Genomic DNA, 23,505 nt, shown 5'->3' with positions numbered 1-23,505 from the left:
ATAAGACATTCTAGATACATACCTGGGCACCTTTTATTATCCTGATTCCTGATACCTCCTCATATTCCTCTCCCTCCATAAGTGGTCAGCTATAGTGACCAACCCCATGGTTCACGCCTCCTTGCAGCACACCACCTTCAATTTTCTTTTCCACCATTGTAAGAGTTCATCCATTTAACCGTGGTTCATCCACCCTACATTAAAATAACCACAAAAGGCATTCCACACTTCATTGGAGAATCCACAACTTAGCATAATATGATCCAACGACTCCTCAGCCACCCCCACAGGTTCATTTAGAAGCCATGTGGACTGCCTCTTCTTTATCGCATCATCTGTTGCAATCTTCTTGTGTACCACTCTCCACCCAAGAATAGAAGCTCGTGGCTGCAATTTTTTACACCAAATTAAAGATGTCCAATGAACTTTAGGCTTCTTCATTCTAATGATCTCCTCCCATGCAGGACTTCTAAAACTTTTCCGAAGGTTTTTGAATGTGGAGAAGTTATGAGTCATAGACGTACGGTCCCGCATCGGTTAAGTTTAGCCATTAGTTCCTTTGTATATGAAGAAAAAGATTTTCCCCCTGCTTTCTCATATTCTTTTCTTCATCCAATACTTATAAATAAATACCAATACAAACTCAAATGATTATAGAAAAGTGTGTGTGTGTGTACCGATTTTCCAACAATCTTTTTTTTCAACTCAAAATAGTAATGTAATTTAGTCTAATGTAGCCCGCTGACATTTGAACATTAAAAACTCAAATATTTAGCCTTTTAGATATTAAGAACTCTATCTTTGAGTATACTCCTTAACAAGATTTGCAAATGATGAGGACTTGCTATCTAGCAATTTGGTTGGGGAATCATATTCCAATACAATGCCTGCATAAGAGAAGAAAATATATCAGTTTTGAGTGCAAGCACAAAAAAAAAAAAATGATGAAAAAATGTATTGTCAAACTCAAATGATACTATTTGATTGTTTTATACTAATTAATATCTACTAACCATCACCAAGAAGGAGGACCTTATCCATATCAAGAATTGATGTTATTTTGTGTGCAATTGTTATGACAGTAGAACCTGAGAAGTGTTGCTTAAGCGTTTGCTGAATTAGATAGTCAGTCACATGTCCACTGATGTAATAGCTTCATCGAGTATTAACAATTTACTCCTCTTTAGTAATACCCTCACTAAACAGAATAGTTGCCTTTGACCCATGCTTCAATTTTCTCCATTCTCAGTCACTATTATAGTCACCATATGAAAATGGGTTATCTATTTAGGATTATATTTTCATTAACTTTTCTTTTCTACCTGTCGTAAAAAAGGGTTGGGGTTGAGATGTTGGGTTCTACACTAGAATTTTTATATGTCATACAATAATGCATGTACTCATTGATAAATTATTGGAACAACTTTGGTATAGAGTGAAGATGAGAAGAAACTAACCTGTATTCTAACTATTTCCCTTCTTTCATTCTAACTATATCACTGAGATGGCATCGATCTAAAGCCTAAGATAACAAAAAGTCCATGTCAATTTACCCCTTGCTTGATTCTTCAAAAAGACACAAAATTGATCATTACAGATTAGCTAAGAAAATAAAAAAAAAAAAAAAAAATGAACTTCCTGGGTCCCAACTAAGAGATTATACAATAAAGATTAAAGTAAAATATAATGTCCATCTTATTTTTGTTACCAATTAAAATTATTCAACAAATGAAAAAAATTCTTACCTCCCAAATTTGCTCGTCAGTGTACTCTTCAAGTGGATCAAGATTGTTTCTTAGAGTCCCTCCAAACATTGTAGGGTCTTGTGGTATGATGCTCAATCTTGATCGTAAGTCATGAAGGGCAATTTTGAAGATGTTTATATCATCTATCCAAATTTGACCTGCTACAGTTTCACGCATGCGAAAGAGAGCTTGTACAAGAGTTGATTTACCACTTCCAGTTCGCCCAACAATGCCAATCTTCATCCCTCCAGGAAAAGTGCATGTGAGACCTCGAAAGATAAGAGGTAGGTGGGGGGCATATTGAACCTACATATATTTTAGATAATTAAATCATGAAGCCTAGTTGAATTCATAAGAACTGAAGAACTATCCATGAACATTAGACTTCAAAGGATCTATTCCTATAATTGAGGAAATAGATTAGGAATTACCTGTAGGTCAACAATCTCAATTTTCCCTTCTGACGGCCATCTATGATTTGGCCTATTTTCTTCCATCAACAGAGGAGGTTCACTAGGAATGCAAGTATATTGCAATATTCTTTCAATGGATATGATTTTATTCTCAAGACTGCAAAGATCCCATATGACTCCTTGCATACTGAAACCAAGCCCATATGTGACTGCTAAACCCAAAACACCTTTAAGAAAAGAAAAGAAAAAAAAAATCACACTTTCATGTGAGAAATCAATTGGTTTCCATGCAAGATGATTTTATAATATCTCAAGTTCAACTTTTTACCAGGACTAAGTACTCCCTTTGGCACTAAAACCAAGAAAATTAAAGAGATAGCATAAGTTATGGACGCCAAAATATCCATGCGAAAGCATAACCATTCCATTGCACCAGAGAAATGAAATATGGGCCTGGAATAACTATCCACTAGTTTATGATTTGTATCCATAAACCTCTCTTCTTGATCGAAGCACTTGATGATGGTTGATCCTAAACTAGATTCAGAAAAATGTTGTATAATTGAAGCCTGACATAATCCAACCATCCGTGATAGTTCTCGTGCTGTAGATATGTAATATTTCTGAAGAAAATGTTCACAAACAAAAATTAGGTATGATATAAAACATTATATAAGGAATACATAGTCAATGAGAAAAAAAAAAAATTGATATAGGCTTTTTATGAGAGTTTTCTTAATATGAGTTGTTTGCATTCTAATAAGTAATAATGACACCACCATCATGGATGAATCTACAGCAAAATATTACATTCGATTTTATTTAGTTCAAATGTTCTCTTTTGAATGTTACTATTTTCTATATTTATTAGATATTGAATGAATTATATACATACAAGTATGTCGCCTATATCTTGAAATCCCTATCCCTAAATTCTTATATGAAAGTTTATAAAGAAAGAATGCTATCAGCCCATGGGAGGAGAGCGATAGATAGTGTGAGGTGCATGCGCTACACAACTTGGTAGGATTCTTTCTCCCTAAAAATTATAATAAACGTGAAATAATGTCTTTGAAAATTTTGGTCTCTATTTTCTTTTGTTCTTCTACCAATTTTTGAATCATATCATCAAATTTCAAATTCAATTAATAATTCCTTTTGTCAGTGTGGATTTCTTTTTTCAAATCTTTTTTCTTTTTGTAATCATTGACTATACAATATAGCCTTCTCACTATCACCAAAAGCATATGGATATGCAATTTAGCAAAAATATATAACATAATGGAGTATAGGTACTTTGCTTAAGCTAAGTGCAATGCTTTTGCATAACCCACACACTTCACTTAGGAAAGAAAAAAAGGATGTAAACGAAGGACCAAAAGAAAATAACAACAACAACAACAACAATAATAATAAAAGAAGTTGTCACTAATTAAAGCCCATCTTATTAGGAGGTCTTGGGTTCAAGCCTCCTGGTTCTCACCTTCCTCCTCACTATAAATATATAGGATAGAGTAGGTACCGATCAATATCGTCACAAAGGTTTCAGTGATCCACCTAGATAGGCTTCTCTTGAATACCCAAATATCTTTCATATGGCACTCTATTATTCAAATCATTACCTATCCATCTAGTAAATTTGAGGCCTAAATGGTTGAGAATTCAACTTTCGTAATTTTGGAAAACTTTACTACATCCTTGACAATATAAGAGTAGAAGTTCGAACCATGTGGCCCATACAGTAGAGATTGGGTCCAAAACTTGACACGTGACTATTCCAAATAGGGAACTACTATCAAATTTTTGGTTTGACTAAACCAGCCCTCCATATGACTAAAAATCGTCAGACCACCTAGGCAAGGTTCTTAGTCAAGCCTTGTAATGGATATTTTCCTTTTATCCTTATTATTTAGTTAATAATTATTTAGTAATTTAAAATTTTAAGATTTTTAATAATTTATTTTCGTAGTTTTTAAACTAATTATTATTTTAGTTAATGCAACCACGATAAATTGTTCATTAGTTTATTATTTAAAAGTTTCCCTGGTCGGAAAACTGGGTAAGTGGTCCTTGGTCAAGGCACCTACTTCCAAAACATGGAAGAACTGAACGTTAAATTTGATGAATGTATGCTTATGAGATGGTATCTGGATAGATCAAATATTAAATTGCAGGAATAAATTCAAACATTTACTCCAATATAATGTATCACAGCCTCCTATGTATGTCTATGCATCTCTGATGGTCCTTTGCAACTGTTGTGACATATCTAGATTTTTCAATGATCTATTTTGCCGTATGACCAACTTCGTTTGGACTTAAACTTTTCATGTGAATAAGGGCCTTTGGGGCTACTTGTTTACAAAGTTTCAGCTAATCGGATCTATCACATCACAAAAGCATGCACTCAACCATGGCTTGGTTATGTGGACTAAACCATCTCCTTTTATTAATTTTGTTATTAATTTATCACTAGCATCAGCTCCAATCAATGGAGATAACCAATCGAGCAAATAAGCCATATTACAGTTTTATCCATACATATCTAATATATTGTATGCATATCGAAATCACAACCTAGTTGCTTTAGGTGCACTTTGTACTTTGACAAACTTGGTCTTGTTTGGTCCTTTGTTTTGAAAAGAAAAATTAGAAAAGCAAAAATGATTACAGTTATGCATGAATTTATGTGAATGGGAAACTATTTTCTTATGTATATTTTTATAAATTAAAGAAGAATATTAAGGTTTAAATTGCAATTTTCGCACACAATTATATGTGCATCCACCACTAAATCAAGGTGTAAATAGAGCAAATATATAATTCATTGATCAAAGAAAGTTTGAATCAACTTGTACTGTCTATTAATTTCTAAGAAATATATTTGATATTTTAATCATGTGAAGTGAAAGTGGCTATAGAATTACCTGGTACCAAATACATGTCACAATCATCGGAATAAAAACTAATAACATTTTCCATGCAACTTGTGAAATCACAGCAGCAGTTCCTAGGAATCCAATGACTGAGATAAGAAGTTCTTCAAATTGATGTGGAATAGAGGTATCAACTGCACTTTGATCTATGGATACCTATTTAAGAAAAAAAAAAATTAATTTAAATTCAAAATAATATGAACTCATATTGTGATCAAACAAAATCTTTCAAATCCTAAGAGCAAATAAGAATGTATACTAACTCGATTTAGAATCCTTCCACTCGGAGTAGACTCAAAAAATGATAGAGGAGCACGGAAAATGCACAAATGCATTTTGTTGAAAAGAAGAGTAGATGTTTTGTATCCAATAGTTACAATGAGCATGGACCTTATAAGTATACAAAGAGAGCTTCCAAGGAATAAAGTAGCATAAGTAGATATGAGGGTGGATCGTTTAACACGAGGTGTCACATCCTTTGAAACAGGATTAGCCAACAACATATAATAATTACTAATTATGAGAAGAACTTGAAAAAGAATTTGTGTCAACAATATCAATGGAACTAAAGCCCCTTTATATACAGTAGTAATATACTTCCAATAAATTGAAAAACCAATTTCACCCTGTTCCCTCTTTTCTTCTTGGACAAGTTGCCCTTCTGGCCCAACTAGTCTTTTTATTTTGTAGTCTTTTTGCTCTTTTTCCTCATCATCTTGAATGGACTTCTCTCTAGACAACATATTACCATTTTCCTCACAATTAATTAAATTATCCACAGTAGCCCCACATTCAGTAGAAGTAAGGTCTAGTAATGCTTTTTTATGTGCACCCACTAATTCCATAAAGTCAGTTCCAGAATTAAGAATTTCCTTATACTTTCCTGCTTGAGTAATCCTTCCATCTTTCATAACCTGTCAAACAAAAGAAAAAAAAATATTGACTCTGAAATTAGGTGAAGGAAAGTGAAGTCAAGAAAGAAATATGGTTTGTTCTCACCAAAATAAGATCAGCAGAAGGTAAAAACTCTACTTGGTGGGTAACATAAATTACTGTTTTTGAGCCCAAAATTCCTAGCAAACACTCCTGTTAAAAAAGTTAAATTCACATTTAAGCATTCAAAAATAATTTCTGGTTACTTAAAAGAGCCAAATAGCTATCGATATTAATATAATTTATTTTTCACAACAGTAAGTAACATAAAAAATTACAGTTTTTATGCAAAAATATGCATCACTTAATACCCTATGTTTGTATATTGTGCTTATTTTGACAGCCATTATTTCATTATTAGGTTAATTTATAGATCAAACAATTTTTATATAAATAAATTGTGATATAAGTGATATGTTATTTTGTAAATAGAGGTCAAAGAGTAGCTACCTTAAATAGATGAGCGCCTGTGTGAGCATCCACAGAACTAAATGGCTCATCAAGCAGATAAATATCAGAATCATGGTACAAAGCACGTGCAATTTGGATTCTTTGCTTCTGCCCACCACTCAAGTTGATCCCTCTCTCTCCTATGATAGTCTGATCCCCAAATGCAAATAATTCTAAGTCTTTTTTCAATGAACAGGCTTCAAGTATCATCTTATACCTTTCCTTGTCCATCACCTTTCCAAACAATATATTATCTACTATCTTGCCACTTTGTATCCAAGGTGATTGTGCAACATAGGCCTTTGTCCCATTCAACTTAATGTCTCCAGACACCTTTGACAGTTCTCCCAAAATGCATGAGAGTAAACTTGACTTGCCTGACCCAACAGAACCGCAAACAGCTACTCTCATACCATGGCACACTCGAAAATTAAGATCTTTTAATGTGAGATTAGTGGAATGAATGTCCCAAGAAAAATTCCCATTGACTATCTCAATTGCAATCTCGACATCATCTGTTGGAAGGCTTTGTACTACATTCGAATAAATATCATCCAGACAAAGGAATGAGGCTATCCTACTAAGAGAAACTCCAGTTTGAACTACCATGGAGATTGTATCAGGGAGATTATAAATGGGCACTTGTAATATGTCAAATGTTGCAAGTGCAGATAAAATCTTCCCTGAATCTAGAGGAATTTTCATCAGCATACAAAACCCAAAAGTTACCATGGATACAAACATGGGAGCAGACAAAAAGATGAATCCAATAAGAGCTAATGAATAAAGCAACATTTTTAACCATCTTGTTTCAACGTTCCTGAGCTCAATTATCTTAGCCAAGAACTTCATCTCCCAACCCTGGAGCTTGAGAATCTTTATATTCCTCAGAGCCTCTAATGTGACCTTCATTCTGCGATCCTTGGAATCCATTAATTCCCTCTGAAATTTATTTTGTAATTTTCCCAATGGAACATTTGCTAACATCAAAATCATTGTGGCAACAAATGCAACAAGTGAAGCAAGTCCAAGTTTATTGTACAAAATCAACAATGCTAAAACAATCTGAGTAGGTACCCGCCATATATCATGCAAGTACCAACTAAAAAGGCCAATCCTTTCAGCATCAACACTAATCAAATTAATGTTTTCCCCATTAGTGTGGTCTTGCTTTGATTGGCTTGAAAGGTAGATACCTTTCTTATAAATTATTGAGAACAAGGCAGTACGGACTTTCATTGCCATCTTTCGTAATTGAAAGAATAAATGCCTTTCTGAGAAGCACTTTATGAGCTTTGAAAGAAAAAAAGTTGACACAAGCACATAACCTTTATATTTTAGTTGATGAGGGTTTTCAAGATATTGGACAAAGGCAACAATAAGGACCGGTCCAACATAAGAAGCCAATGTGCAAACAATAGAGAATAGAGCCGTCCATAGAATTTCTTTCCACATTAAGAGAATCAATGCCTTTACCAGTTTGAATGTGTTTACTCGACCACCATTATCACTACCGTTACCATCATATTCAAGTTTATTTCCAAAACGAGCAAACACCACACTAGCACTATCACAATTGGAAAGTTGAGGAACATCTTCAAGGTCAAGTGTTTTTCTATACCCAAGTGCAAGCAAAGGGTCCATCCAAGAGAAAGTAAAAATTCTAAGAAGATTGGTAGTTGCATAAGGAGTTACACCATCTCCACTTACACTTGAACCTTGTCCATCATCGCTATTATTTTGGCTGAAGCTAGTTTTCAAAAGAGGCTCCAAAATATGGGGATCTTCTTCTTCTCGTCCATTGCCAAACAACCCAATATAACAAAACAACAAACCAAAGATAATGGATATAATATCTGATATCCATAGCAAGATTGGTAAGGATAAATGTTTCTGATACAAACCAAGATGTATTACCAGATAAGAACAAGACATCAAAAAGTAGAAGGCCCACCAAATCCTTAGTAGCATGGGGAACCTCCTCTCACTTGAATGAAAAAATTGGATATGCAAATAAACAGAGATAACAAACCAAGAGAGTGTTCTAAATCCAAAATCCAATTGGGCAAAAGGATGTAGATCAGACCAACCATGTCTATACCTAGAGACATAGTTTAACATGCATAGGAGAAGATTACATAAAGACAAACACATGCAAGAGATAAGGGCTGACGGATAGTATGAAATGTATGAATTCTTCATCATTGGTTTTGAATTTTCAAGAGTAGGCATCGTGCATCTCTTGTAAGCCCAATAAATGGATAAAATTATTAACAATATTAGGTGTGAAGAAGCAGAAAACCCGTGTAGGACAATGGTCGTTGAAGGCTGTAAAACGAATATCAAAATATCATTCTTTAATTCTTTGAAAGCATCCATTTTTGCAAACTATATTGGTTGTACTTTGGTGGCTTAGCTCAGTCAAGTCCAATATCAGTCCTATCCACTTTACCACATCTTGAATTGATGCAAAGCCCTTTCGCGAAATTGGTGTGGAAACTACCAACCATTTCCACCTTATGTGATGCTAAAAGATATAGGATAATATTGTAGTCTCAATATACCCTTATAAGTAGTTGAACCTGTTAATGAACAGTCAAAACAAAGTTTAATATATATAAAGAGGAAGAAAGTTAGCAAAAAATTCAAAGAAAAAGCAAGAATTGTAGAAGCTATAATTTTATATGATTTGATCCATGCATGTTCAATTAACATCAATAGAGAGAATAGAAATTTGGTAATAATGATTAAACAACCCACTAAATATATTAAAATTAACATATGGGAGCAAAGTGCAACAGAAAGAACATCATTTTATAAGAACGCCAAGTGATTGTAGTATAAACTTCTATAGAAACAAAAATAATAATTAAGAAATTGAAATTCGCAAATATCAAAACCATGTACAAAATTCAACATCATAAGGCTTTGAAAAAAAAAAAAATGTCAAATTTTGAGTAGACTCTCGACAAGATACCTTGCCAAACCATTGATTGATGACTCCAAGATTATTGACTTTGAAGGGAACTCTTAATGACACAACATTGCAATTAACCACATTCAACCTGATTTATCAATAACTGGATTGAGTCATACACTTTTTTTTTTGGGATGAATAAGTCATACACTGTTAATTGGCTCATCCATTACATTTCATATGATCAACGAAATTCTATTTGATATATACAAAATCACAACTAAGCATAGTGAAATTTTATTTGATATATACAAAACCGCAACAAAGCATAGTCAACTTGATTTCATCTATAAATCAATAACCGATTGAATAATTCACCAATTTAATTGACTCGTTTCAATCCATTTCATAAGAACAATACAATTCATTTATTATAAAAAAGAATCACAATCTCATAGTGCAATTCCATGTGTGTGGATCAGTCCCATACAAGAACCTGATCCGGTATCCTAAACAAGTAGTTATATAACACAATGAAGCAAGAAAAACTTATGCACTAAACCAATCAGCTCATGTGATATAAAACTTTGTTAGAAGGGAAAGAAATAAACAAGCCTCGTAGCTTTAAATGGTGATTTAATATTGTGTGCGACTTTTGAAGTTTAGATCAAGTCCTCGTATCAGAACCTTTCTCTTTTTGTAAGAAGAGAGAGATTGAGTGGATTTCAAGTGTGGATCAAGCACCAGGACCTGATCCAAATACCAACTTCTGAGTCAATGGTTCAAGCTTGAGAGAGAGAGAGAGAGGGATGTAAACCTGGACAAAGAAGCTCCTTCGTGCACTCATTCAAGAAGCCATTAACTTTACCTGCACCTCTCCAAATAAGTTGGACAGTGGCCTCTCCTGGCAGCTAACTTAACATGGGAAGAGCCCAGATGAGTTATCGGTGAGCAGGTGGTGGAGCATTTCCATGTAACGAACGAAATGGGCGTGGCTGACTTCTTTGCCTCATAACACCTGACTTCCTGAGAAATAATAGGAAACTTGTATCCCATCCTATCCTATGGAATGCGGTACATCCTCAGAAATAGGGAAGCTGTGAATCTGTATCCTCTGGAACGAGCCCGCCTAGCTACTTCCTCAAATAAAGGAAAGCTGGCGGATCCCTATACACACAAACCCGCTTTCCATGCATTATTGCGCTAAATGTCCAAATTCTAAGGATATGTTCAGATGTCAAGAAAAGAAAAAAGAAAAAAATTTGAAGAAAGAGATAAACACATTCCAATTTCATTATTGCGCCAGCTATGGGTAGCAATGGGTACCAGTCCAGCACTCCAGCCCGGACCTTGTTTTTCCCTTTAGCAAGCCAGGCAGATCTGAGCATGAACTAAATGTGTGAGAACATGTTTGAAATATTTTCCAGTTCTTCTATCATATAATGAAGCCTAGTCCTAATGGGTATGATTAAGTCCCGTATTGATTATTGGATTTATATCTTCTGTAGTGTAACAGGGCGTCTGACATCCATTCAACATTCAAAAACATCTTGGACTGTATATGATCACCTTGTACTCCGTGCCTGAGCATTTCTGACCGTTGAATGTACGTCAGATGCCCTGTTGTGTCACATAAGAATTCAATCCTTGATTCGACACCACAAATGGCAGATAAGCAATGTATCACGGACATACAACTAGGCCTCATCCGGTGCTGCAGGAGCCTTCCTGTGATGCTACATATGACTGCCACATGGTCCTTCCGTTGTGTTTGAAATAGAATCTTTGATTGAAAAACTGTAAATAATCATAAATTTTAATTCGATGGTCCGATTTTCACAAACTAGATGTGACGCAGAACATGTTTGAAATATTTTCCCAAGTGCAGGATTCCCTCTATAGAAAGTGAATAAAAGGCTCAAATCTAATAGCACAAGGTTTTTAATGAACAAACCTATTTGCAAAGTCCATGGAGGTTTTGAAAAGTATGGGAGATCACACCTCAGGGGCAATTTGATAATTTTTTGAAAAGTGTTAATTTTCCCATAAAATAAATTTTTTTGGCGAAGGAGATTTCACATGAGATTCTAAGAGACTCCTTGCTTCGTATTGTAAAAATCCTGGGGTGACAAAGATGGTGTCTACACTAGCATATTAGACATTTTTTTTTTTTTTTGGCTAATCAAGGTGTCCGGGCCAGCTTACCCGCACCTCGACTAATCATCGGGGAGACTAGTGCAGTAACTTATCCCCACGGTCTCCACTTAAATCGCACATTAGACATCTTAATTTACCTGCTTTCTTTACCTAAAATAAATCAACAAATTAAATTAAATTAAATTTACCTACTTCCAAAATTTTGTTGAAAATAAAACAATGTTTGCTTTTTTATGCTGAAATCTATTTTACAATTCTTGTTATGATAAAATCGGGGAAGTGTTTTTTGTTGGAGTGCAGTTCCTATGATGGGATGAGGTGTTGGGAGGTGGACCATTAGATTGCAAGAGGAAGAAGAAGAAGCAAGGGGTAGGGATGGGTGTGGTGGCAAGAAGAAAAGTAGGAAAAGATACCCAACAATGGGAAGATGTGGGCAGTGAGGGGATTGCAGTTGACTTGCATCCTTGAAATGAAGGTAGAAAGAAGTAGGGGATAGAAGCAGGTGGGAGAAGGGAGGTGGGGGTTAAAATTGTCAAGAATACCTCCTCAGCTAAGGGATAAATATTGTTTTGGGTAGTGATGCAGCAAAAATTGACCGGATGATCTTCTCTGTAGTTCCTGATGCTTTGGCGGACCTACACAGAAGAGATGACAGGGGAGAGCCGGGCTGACCCGACGGGGGCTCTCCAATGCCTAAGTCAGATCTTTCCGCAGTAAATGCTCAAAGAGAGCTTTTCCAGTAAAAGGAGTGATTGATCCCCCCCATGATGGAGGCTTACCTTCGTATTTATAGGCTGGTGATGGAGGGAGAAGGAGGGGTGTTTGTAGAGAGTCCATTTTAGGCGTAGAGTCCTTGAGGGGAGTGGCACTGTGATTCTGGGAATATTTCGGGTTCCAGGCATATTCTGGGAATATTCTCCATTAATCTCGGAGGTGCAAGTTGTGAGAGGGGTGGACGCCTCTAATGACGTGTAGTGGATAGAGTCATGCCCCCATGATCAGGGATCACGTCCCATGAATGTAGGAGTGGATGTGTGCACGTTTCTAGGTGCATTACTTGACTGTGCCGAGCTCAGGTGACAGGTTGGTCGAGTCGAGGTGACTGGTAGCATGGCCTGATGGAAGGCCGAGGTGGTAGTACGGCCTGATGGAGGGTTGAGGTGGTAGCACGGACTGATGGAGGGCCAAAGTGGTAGCACGGACTGATGGAGGGCTGAGGCCGCAGCACGGCCTAATGGAGGGCCGAGATGGTAGTACGGCCTGATGGAGGGCCGAGGTGGCAGCACGGCCTGATGGAGGGCCGAGGTGGCAGCACGGCCTGATAGAGGGCCGAGGTAGTGTGTCAGTCCTGTTCAGGTTTGCATACTCTTCAGCCGTACTGAAGAAGGGAACATATTTTGCCTCATCACCAGCCCCCTGCTCTAGCAGTTCGAATCGATCTACTAGAGCATTTAATTAGATGCGAAACACGCTGCTTCACTTTCTCAGCCGAGGCTGCTCAACGGTTCGAGGACGTGACTATTGCTTGTTCAAAGGCGAAGGAGGCAAAGCGTCTTCATGGGGAGCCATACAAGATCACAGGCCAACTGGAGGTTGAGAAGAAAATGGCCCGATCTGAGGAGGTCCATGCTAATGATGTCGAGTTGATAACTAAAGAGTTGGAATAGGAGGTTGCTAAGCAGCTCAATGCTAACGGCAACTTGATGAAGGAGAATGATGCTCTCTAGGATGAGTTGTCCGAGACACAGGGCGCTTGCAAGGAGGAGGAGCTAGCAGCTAGGGTTGGCGAGCTAGAAAGGCAACACTGGGCCGAGCTGGAGGTCAAAGAGGTGGATGAACCCCTAGGCCTGTCAGAAGTTGGTTGACATTAACATTGCTTCGTTTCAGGTCGGCTCGGACGATGCCATCCGGTTCATCCCGAGTAAAATGCCAGGCTACAATCTGACGGACTATGAGTAGCGCGTTCCCGTCCCTGCTATTTTGGTGCAGCTCTGTGGCTCGATCGACGTTGGTGAAGAGGTGATCCGACTCGAAGGATAGCCAAGTGAAGAGTTAGGCCCGTGGATTAGCCCCCCGAGATTAGCCTTGTATATATATATATATTTTTTTATATAGATGTCTCCTTTGGGAGTGATGTACTTTGAGGGCTTTTCCCCCTTTTTTTATGAATGGAAATTTTTTTTTAATGTCATCTCTCAGTATTCTTGTGCTTCTTTCTTTATTTTCTTATACTTTGAGCCGGCTCGAAATGAGTAACTTTTAGAAGAATAAGGACCAGTATAGCTGTCTGAGTGTGGCTCCGTTCCCTATCTGAGCTCGGAATTGATCTTCCATGTCTAGCTTATGAGCTCTTGAGGTGCCAAGCCTGGGACTAGCCATAGGGGTGCCGAGCTGGGGCTCGATCTTTTGATGTGCCTTGCATTAAAGTCTTTTTTGGTGCCGAGTCGGGGCTGAGGCTTGCATGCTTTGTTACGTAAGGTCTTGAGGTGTTGAGTCATGCTCAGGCTTGTATGCTTTAATGCGTAAGGTCTTGAAGTGCCAAGCTGGGGTTTGGGCTTACATGAATTAATACGTAAGGTCTTGAAGTGTTGAGCCATGGTCTGGCTTGCGTGCCTTAATGCGTAAGGGCTTGAGGTGCCGAGTCGTGCTCGAGCTTGCGTGCCTTAGTGCATAAGGGCTTGAGGTGTCGAGCTGTGCTCGGTCTGCATGCCTTAGTGCATCCAGAGCTGGGCTTGGGCTTGAGGTGCCGAGCTAGGGCTCGGGCTTACATGCCTTAGTACGTGAGGGCTTAAGGTGCCGAGCTTGGGCTCGAGCTTACATGCCTTAGTACGTAAGGGCCTAAGGTGTCGAGCTGGGGCTCGGACTTGCATGCCTTAGTGCGTAAGGGCTTGAGGTGCCGAGCTAGGCTTGGGCTTGCATACATTTGTGCGTAAGGGCTTGAGGTGCCGAGCCGGGGCTCGGGCTTGAGGTGCCAAGCTAGGCTTGGGCTTGCATACCTTAGTGCGTAAGGGTTTGAGGTGCCGAGTTGGGGCTCGGGCTTGCATGCCTTAGTGCGTAACAGCTTGAGGTGCCGAGCCAGGGCTCGGGCTTGCATGCTTTAGTGCGTAAGGGCTTGAGCTTCAGAGCCGAGGCTCAAGCTTGAATGCCTTAATGCGTAAGGGCTTGATGTGCCGCACCAAGGCTCGGGCTTACATGCCTTAATAAGGGGTTGAGGTGCCAAGCTGAGGCTCGGGCTTACATGCTTTAATGAGTAAGGGCTTGAGGTGCTGAGCTGGGGCTCGGGCTTGTATGCCTTAATGCGTAAGGGCTTAAGTTACCAAACTAGGGTCTGGTCTTGATAGTGCCGAGCTTGAGTACGGTCTTAGATGCTGCCGAGCTTGTACCTCGGTCTTAGATGATGCCGAGCTGTAGCTCGGTCTTAGATGCTGTCGAGCTGTAGCCTTTTTTATGCCTTAGTTGTTAAGGTCTTTGTTTCCTTAGAAGAGCCAGATATTTGGGAGAAGCTTCATAGTATATTGATGTGTGATATGCACTTGGGACAAATACATTGCTTCGAAATAGAATCTAATCCGCTCCGTGAATAAAATTGAATAACTGAGATATGGAAGCTAAGGTGCTAACAATATAAAATCTATAAGACTAACACCCAATCGATGGGATTTCAATGCAATCCACTGATAAAACTGTCTACTAATAAAAGTGTCTACTGGCCTCAGTGATTGGGACAGTAAGCAGCTGTTCTACTGGCTCGGCTCGGGTCAGGAGGCTTTAATCTCGACAATCAACAATTTCTACCGTACATGCTAGGCCCGAGCATAGTTTCTTGACAGATTTTATAAAGTTTGCATAGCATTCCTGGGATTCCTTGGGGCTAGACTTGTATTTATCAACTCCATTGCTGGCGGGGAATTTGACTTTCATGTGCTTAGTAGACACAATCGCCCCAAGGCCATTGAGACCAGGTCGGTCAAGGATTGTATTGTAGGGTGAGGCGATCTTGGCAACCATAAAAAATAACCATGGTAGTAGCTGTCTGAGCTCCCTGTCCAATGGTTATGGGTAAGTCTACAACTCCTTCTAGCTCTGCTGGTGTGCCTGAAAATCCGTACAAGGGTCCCGGAGCTGGCTTTAGGGTCCCAGTGCCAAGCCCTATTTTTGTGAAGGCTTCGTAGGTCATGAGGTCAACGGAAGCTCCTGTGTCCACTAGGACCCTATGGAAGGGGTGGTTTGCCACCACTAATTGAACTACGACAGCGTCGTTGTGAGGCCAGTTCAACTCTTCTAGATCTCTATCAGAGAATGTAATGAGTGGATCCGTTCTGAGGGCTTTAACAGGCTGTTCCGTGATGCATATGAACCACGTGTGGGCTTTGGCTTTTCTGACTGATTCCATCGTGGGTCCTTCCATGATTGTTAGAATAGCTAGACCCACGGGCTAGTTATCGTAAGAGTCAGCTCGATCCGTGGCTGGTTCTTTGGATGGCTCGGCCCTATCTCGGCTCGGCCTGGTATCATCTCTCCTTGGCTTGGGCCAATTCCCACCATATTTCTGCTTCAAATACTTGTTGAGGTATCCAACCTTGATGAGCTTATCAATTTCCCTTTTCAGAGACTTGTAGTCTTTAGTGTCATGTCCATGGTCTCGGTGGTATCAGCAATACCAGTTGAGATTCCTCTCCTCTGGTTTAACTGCCATGAAAATACTTCTGATCTTGGATCTTTAAGAGCAGGTTTGTTTGGGAATGATCAAGTTCATATCGCTCAGGTTCAGCTGTGTCAAGTGGCCGATCTGTTCTGTTCTTCTTTGGCTCGCGAGAATCGTTCTTAGGTCTCAAAGTCCTTTTCTTCTCCTTCTCCGACTAATCACCTATCCCTCTGGAGTCCAGGATTTCCTCTATGTTGGCGTATTGATTGCATCGTCTTAACAACTCGGGGCATTGTTTCTGAAAAGTCAAGGGCCAGAGACTAGACCAGATCAGGGTGCATTATCCCATCGCACAACGTGCTATACGCCACTCCTTCCTGTAGGTTTTTTACCTCCAGTGTCACCTTGGTGAATCAGGTAAGGAACTCTCTTATAGTCTCTCTCGCTCTCTGCCTCATGTTTATCACGTTTTGTGTAGTTTGCTTCTGCTTCATACTTGCTTGGAAACGTGTGAGGAACGCTCTTGTCAGCTCTTCATAGCTGCGGATGGACCGTGGCCACAAGTTCGACATCCATATCAGTGCAGCTCCTTTTAATGAGGCTATGAAGGATCGGCAGAGAATGGCTTCTGACCTACCATGAACCGTCATGGCCGAGCTGTAGTAGAGCAGATGATCATGGGGATCTGTGGTGCCGTCATGTCCATTGAAAACGGGTATCACAAAATTTGGAGGTAGCTCGACGTCTATCAGTTAGTCGGATAGTGCATTATGGGCCAGAGTTATAGTTATGTCGGTCGGGTGCCTTTGCCTCTGCATTCCTTCTACTTGCTCAATGAGGCACTGGTTGCGGATCTCTAGGTCGTCCCTTCTCACCTCAACTCGGTGATCCGAGGATCGTCGTGCCCTTTCACCTCTTCTGGGGCTTCTTTCTCAGCCTTGGTGACCATTAGGCCGATCCTGGCCTTGCCATAGTGCGCCACTAGTCAGCCTGATGGGCAAGATCTGACCCCCATGGGGTTGATCTTACCGTTCTTCTCTGTGCTGATGCATGCCTCTAGTGAGTCTTTCAGGTGACAGCTGGCGTCTTCCTACCCGGGGTGGGAATCTATGGGAATCATGTGTCTCTGGACTCTAGTGAAGCACGAAACGGCGAGCTCTTCCGTTCTGGGCAGGAACGGGACCTTGCCTGTGCCCCTTGGTAGGAGAGAGGGGTGGTACCGAGTGAACAGTGCGTGACGTTCTAGCCAACCCCCTCCTTGCTGTTGATTGAGGGGTGACACTGTTGTCAGGAGATTCGTCGTTGAGTTATCTACCCGAAACAGGCCTAGGCGGTTGAACTGAACTAATCCGTGGCACTGGAAGTGCCGAGGCGAACTGACGTATGAAGTCCCACACTAGCGCATTTGTCGCTAACACCTGTAGCTGCAGGCTCTACATCTGCTCTTCCATGTTTGGGTGAGTTACCCAGGATGATGGGACATAGGGAGATAGTTGAGGGTTCTACTCGCACTGATCCCCCTCTCCCTAGGCAACTTGCACATCAGGCCTAGTTTGCTGGGGTCCTTGTGGAGGGGTCTCTGCTGGGACATTCTCCTGTGCTGCCATTGGTGGTGAATGGGGACGTCTAAGTGGTAACTCGCGGGTGGATCTTACTCGTGTTGTCGTAGAATAAATGACTTTCTCACTCCTTAATTGCATTGGTCCAATGTGACTTTTTGTAACTGTTCCCATGAACGGTGCCAATCTGATGCGACAAAAATTGACCGGATGATCTTCTCTATAGTTCCTGGTGCTTTGGCCGACCTGCACAGAAGAGATGATAGGGGAGAGCTGGGCTGACCTGACGGGGGACTCTCCAATGCCTAAGTCAGATCTTTTCCACTGCAGATGCTCAAGAGAGATTTTTCAGTAAAAGGAGTGATTAATCCTCCCCATGATGGAAGCTTACCTTCGTATTTATAGGCTGCTGCTGATGGAGAGAGAAGGAGGGGCATTTGTGGAGAGTCCAGTTTAGGCGTAGAGTCCTTGGGGGGGAGTGGCACTGTGATTCTGGGAATATTCCGGGTTCTAAGGCATATTCTGAGAATATTCTCCATTGATCTCAGAGGTGCAAGTCGTGAGAGGACTGGACTCCTCTGATGACATGTAGTGGATAGAGTCCTGCCCCCATGATCAGGGATCACGTCCCTTGAATGTAGGAGTGGATGTGTGCACGTTTCTGGGTGTATTACTTGACTGTGCCGAGCCGAGGTGACTAGTAGCATGGCCTGATGGAGGGCCAAGGTGGTAGCATGGATTGATGGAGGGCCGAGGCAACAGCACGGCCTGATGGAGGGCCGAGGAGGTAGCACAGCCTGATGGAGGGCCGAGGAGGCAGCACAGCCTGATGGAGGGCCGAGGTGGCAGCACAGCCTGATGGAGGGCCGAGGTAGTGGGTCAATCCTGTTCAGGTTTGCACACACGCTTCAGCCGTGCTAAGGAAGGGGACATATTTTGCCTCATCAGGTAGTTTTGTAAATCCATACCTAAAACAATGTATTTTTGTTAAGTGAAACATACGTTGGGTAATTTTATAAAGAGAAACCCAAAAATGATTAATTATGTAATTTTCCCAGTTATCAATTGGATTTTAACTCTGGCACGGCACGAGATGTTTGCATATGTATAGTGGATAAATCCTTACTTGAAGGTCTCCTTCCTCATATATCAAGTTTAAACGCCAATGAAGTTTATCGAGTAAAATACTCTTCCCCAATCCAATCAGAAATTCAAATCAGGTAGATATTCTCTCTTCACCATGGGGGTGGAGAGAAACTGGATTTTTTTTTTTTTTAAATATTATCAGAAGGAGGTGATGGAATTTTATATTGATAAATATCTAACTGACGTCACGGTTTGCATACGTTAGAGCTTGAAAATAAAACTGGATAATCGTCACCCCAATAAATAAATAGAATATCTCAGTACCTAACCACCCATCATCTTCTTCAAAATATTTTTGCTTCTCGCTTGCTTGCAACCATTCATATTTCTTACAATTATTAGTTAGGAGTTAGGACATGATGCGACATTTGTTTTCTAAATACAGCTGTCTTTTTTGTTTAGATTCGAGAATGATCAAATAGACTCATAAAGTGAGAAACTTATCCTATATATTACCCCCAACCGTTAAATTAGTTTTACTACTTGGGTTAGTAAGTTTATATCTTAACAATTCATCATTTTCATCATTTTTTTATTAAAAAAAAAAATCACCATTTTATTGTTAATAATAGCATGATTTATAATTTTAGACCAAGTTTCCCTACACCCACAGTGAATGAATGTCACCCATTCACCGCATGGGGTCCTGAATCCTAGGATCACGTGATGAATTTCATTGCACAATCAAGGAAAACTTTGTTCTTAATACCAAATTCTTTAAACAAATTAGATTTTTTTTTTTTTGATAATTTACAACAACACCCCTGAAGAATACCACAATTATAAGAACACCTTATCTATTTCACCAAATTAGACTCAGATCCCCTACCGTTAGTTATTGTTAAAAAAAATATATCTTATATGTTAATATCAACAATTATATTTTATTTTAAATACCAAAATGCCCTTATTAAATATGAAGTACCTAAACTATTCATTTAAAAGTCCCCATCCCCAAATTGATAGAGAATATATGTCGATCCCAAATCGATACCTTCACATTCGGAGTACTGGTGATCACGATGACAGTGGCTACGGCGACGGACAACGACGTGAAGGGACCCACAGCAAACAACCGGTGTACTAGAAAATGCAGTGAAATCCAACTGCCGAGCAAGCTTCTTCGATGGTTCAGAGATGGGCATTACTGTCGCCTTTGTTATAACCGATTGAAGCTTTTTCAGTGGGAAATCCCCGCCGTCACCTTGCTTTATGGGCTTCTAATTCAAAACTTATAGAGATTCAAACAAACACAGCAAATCCAATCCAAAGGATTACTCTTCAATCATCACAAAAACCCTCAAAAATACCTCAAATTTAAGAAAAATTGGATCTCAAAACCGTTCAAATGATTATATATTAAAGAAAGAATTTGATTTTGTTAATTATTCCATTTGTGTAGCTTCCAGATGATATCAAATGGCGTTTCATCGGGCGCTTGCAGAGCAACAAAGTTAAAATGCTTCTCTGTATGTTCTCAATTTCTTCTTCTAGGTTTAGTTCTATTTTAATAATTGGGCGTTTTCAAAGCAACAGAGTAAAAATTCTTCTCTGTATGTTTTCAATGTCTTCCTTTAGGTTTAGTTCTATTTTAATGATTGGGAGCGTGCAGAGCAACAAAGTTAAAATGCTTCTCGTATGGACGGATTGATGATGATAGATGATGAATAAGAGAGAGGATTGTGAAAATGAATCCAATTACAAGATCTGAGCCGAAGTCGGACTCCTTGAGCAAGACGGTTGTCTCCAGTCTTCAAGCCTAGGAACTGAGGGGATCGTGTGTGTAGTTTGGAGTTGACGGACCTGTTCCGAAATGACAACGAGTACTCTGGTGAGGTCTTGGAGCCTCAGAGCCTCAGAAGGAGAGAGCTTTACAGAGAAGCCATGGAAGACGAGCAAAAACAGTGAAGGAAAAACAAACAAATAAACAAACATTTTCGCCGACGACTGAAGATGGCAGTTATGGAAAGTGCACTTCTCGCCGGAGATGGAAGGAGAAGTATTAGCCAGCGACGGAACTAACAATACTTGGGTCTTAGGGTTTTACTCATAAGGGCAAAAGCATCATTTCATAACATTTCTTAACAGTAACTGACAATAGGGGGTCTGAGTCTAATTTGGTGAAACAGATGAGGTGTTCTTATAATTGTAGCATTCTCCAAGGGGTGGCATTGTAAATTATCCTCTCTTTTTTTTCTGCTAACGACGGGTATCCAGGCCTATGAGTGGCCCGAGGTGTGCCTAGTGGGAGTCGAACTTAGGGCGTCTAAGGGCCCGTTTGATAACGTTTCTGCCGTTTCTGTTTCAAGAAACAACAGAAACATAAATTTCCGTTTCTAGAAACAGAAACGGAATTGAAGGTGTTTGATAAGTCATGTTTTTAGAAGTCGATAGTAACCAATGAAAGAATGGCCACAAGTCGTTTCTAGAAACAACGAAACAAGTTCAACTTGTTTCGCCTGGGTCGTTTCTTGAAGCATAAAAAAGTAAAAATTCCTATTTCTATTTCTGAAAATAAGTGAAACGGAACAGTTTTATCAAACGCTTTTTACTCCGTTTCTGCTGTTTCTGGAAACAGAAACAGCAGAAACACGTTTCTTGAAACGTTATCAAACGGGCCCTAAGTTTACAACTCGTACCACATTCGTTGCTCACCAACTTCACTACCTCCTTGGGTTTAAACAAATTAGATCGATCTAATGTAGACTGCCAAGGAAGTTCACCTTTACCCAATGCTTGACCTTCACTCAATATCTCACATAAGACAATGAAAGGGTGGTGATCTTCTTGGGCCAGTTCCCATTGGCTTAAATCCGGTCTACAAAAAATTAGAATAATGACTACCAAAAAAGTTTTAATTATTTGAAGTCCACAAATATTAAATAATAATTGGAGTGAAAACAAATCAAATCATAAAATAAATTTAGAATATCTAGTTTAAGGAAAATGAGGATAGAATCCTCCATCACATGAATCCACTCATACCTATCTCTAAATCTGTTATGGCAACAGAATGTGTGTTCATACAGTACCATCAATTGTGACATTTAATTCTAAAAAATTGCTAAACTTCATAAATCTGACCCTCACATGCCATCAGCTCATCACATCTCTAAGAAAACAACCTTAATATTTTCAAATGCCACCCCCCCCCCCACCTTATTTTTTTATGGGGTTTCTTATGCCTATGAGCCCCAATATGATGTGATGAGATAGCTAATCCATTTACGTCGAACATATACTTACAGATATATTCCAAACAAAAAATTGCAATAGAGGGTATGTGTGCGTGTGCGTGTGTGTGTGTGTGTCAGTGAGAGAGAGAGAGAGACCAAAAACAAATCCTAGTTTAGGTAGAACAGCGCAAAAAGATGGGTTTGTCATAATCAGATAAGGGAAGTGTGATCATAAATCCACAAAAAGTGGACTCAAAGTCAATCTCCAAAAGATCAAGGTAGGTTGGAAAATTCTTTTGAGAGAGTCACTTTCAATCAGGCAAGGAAGGAACCCACACCCCTTTACGTTTGTCGCAACCATTGTTGTTTTCCATTGAACATTATCCAAAATTCCTTTCTTTCAAAATAAGCAATTATATCCATTGAAGGGGATGGATCACCATGGAACACAACCACACGTATAAATGAATTAAATCCAAATTTTGCCAAAAAGAGTTTTGAAGAGCCATATCTTCTTCTCTGCAATGTATTTGTAACAACAATAGAAACATGGATAATTCTGCTTAAAACCCACCACTTAAACTAATACATATGGATCTACAAAAAAATAAAAAAAATAAACCAGCATCATCTTACAAGCACAATGAAACTGATTTCAGCTTAGTCAAGATTTAAAACCAAGTTTCAACTGTTTGAACATGGATCTATAAGAAAAAACTAGTTCTGGAATCTTGATTTTTAAAAGAGAGAAAAATGTAAATGACATCTTTTCATGGGGCAATACTATTGTGTAAAAATCCTCTGCCTCCCCACACTGGTGCAGTGAGGCTCTGGATGGCTGAGAGCACCTCACGGTATGTGCCCGGGTGCTCCCAACCGTCCAGATCCTCACCGCACTGGTGCGGGGAGGCAGAGAATGACTATTACACTCAAAGTGAACTTATGGGATCTTCAAAGTCAACAAGGACTTCATAGTGGACCTGGGTCTACTTCTACTAACTAAATAGTTGAAGGGGCTGAAGCCCTTGGATATGGAGAGTAATTCATTTGTTTTCTGTTGTTCCTGCTGCTTACCACTCAGCTACTCAACTTCTGGTTCATCAGTGGCTGCAGAACTTCACAACTTCGAAGTCAATCCTAAGCTTAGCTTTGTAACACCCAAAATGAATTCGGTCCAAGAAGTTCTTTATTACTGCTTGGCAAATCCAAAAACACACCAATCCACTGATAATTAGATCATATGGAGATATTCCATCCAACACATAGTTCCTTAAAAGGTAACAGGTGCATTAGAGCCTTGACCCAAAAATGATAAGAATAAACTTATGCCTTCTCTTTCTTGACAGGGTGGAAGACCTTCCATCTTCCACTCAATGCCTCCTCTCTCTTCAGTAAAACTGTCCAACAACTATATACTTGATGTTGCAA

At 39.6% G+C, this 23,505-nt stretch overlaps 1 protein-coding gene across 1 annotated transcript; it reads right to left on the bottom strand.

Moving 5' to 3' along the window:
- Positions 1-826: 826 nt before the first annotated feature.
- Positions 827-20,836, bottom strand: LOC122066671 (ABC transporter C family member 3-like). The gene is made up of 10 exons (XM_042630519.1): positions 20,705-20,836; positions 19,978-20,121; positions 6,478-8,370; positions 6,094-6,180; positions 5,358-6,008; positions 5,086-5,250; positions 2,487-2,781; positions 2,177-2,385; positions 1,746-2,051; positions 827-887 (listed from the first exon to the last, which is right to left on the bottom strand). The coding sequence occupies exons 1-10, from the start codon at positions 20,834-20,836 to the stop codon at positions 849-851; spliced, it is 3,921 nt and encodes a 1,306-aa protein (XP_042486453.1). The 3' UTR covers positions 827-848.
- Positions 20,837-23,505: the final 2,669 nt, after the last annotated feature.

Source organism: Macadamia integrifolia, unplaced genomic scaffold (assembly GCF_013358625.1).
Source record: "Macadamia integrifolia cultivar HAES 741 unplaced genomic scaffold, SCU_Mint_v3 scaffold2520, whole genome shotgun sequence".
NCBI lineage: Eukaryota > Viridiplantae > Streptophyta > Magnoliopsida > Proteales > Proteaceae > Macadamia > Macadamia integrifolia.
The sequence above is the reverse complement of the archived record's forward strand: the minus strand, read 5'-3'. Positions and strand labels throughout refer to the sequence as shown.

Bases quoted from the DNA above. Each gene is read 5' to 3' on its own strand.
- LOC122066671 (XM_042630519.1), bottom strand. From the start codon at position 20,836: ATGTTTGTTTATTTGTTTGTTTTTCCTTCACTGTTTTTGCTCGTCTTC. The intron at 6,181-6,477 runs GTAGCTACTCTT...CTTTTTTAACAG, and splicing joins CAGGCGCTCATCTATTTAAG to GAGTGTTTGCTAGGAATTTT. The intron at 2,052-2,176 runs GTAATTCCTAAT...AAATATATGTAG, and splicing joins TTGAGATTGTTGACCTACAG to GTTCAATATGCCCCCCACCT.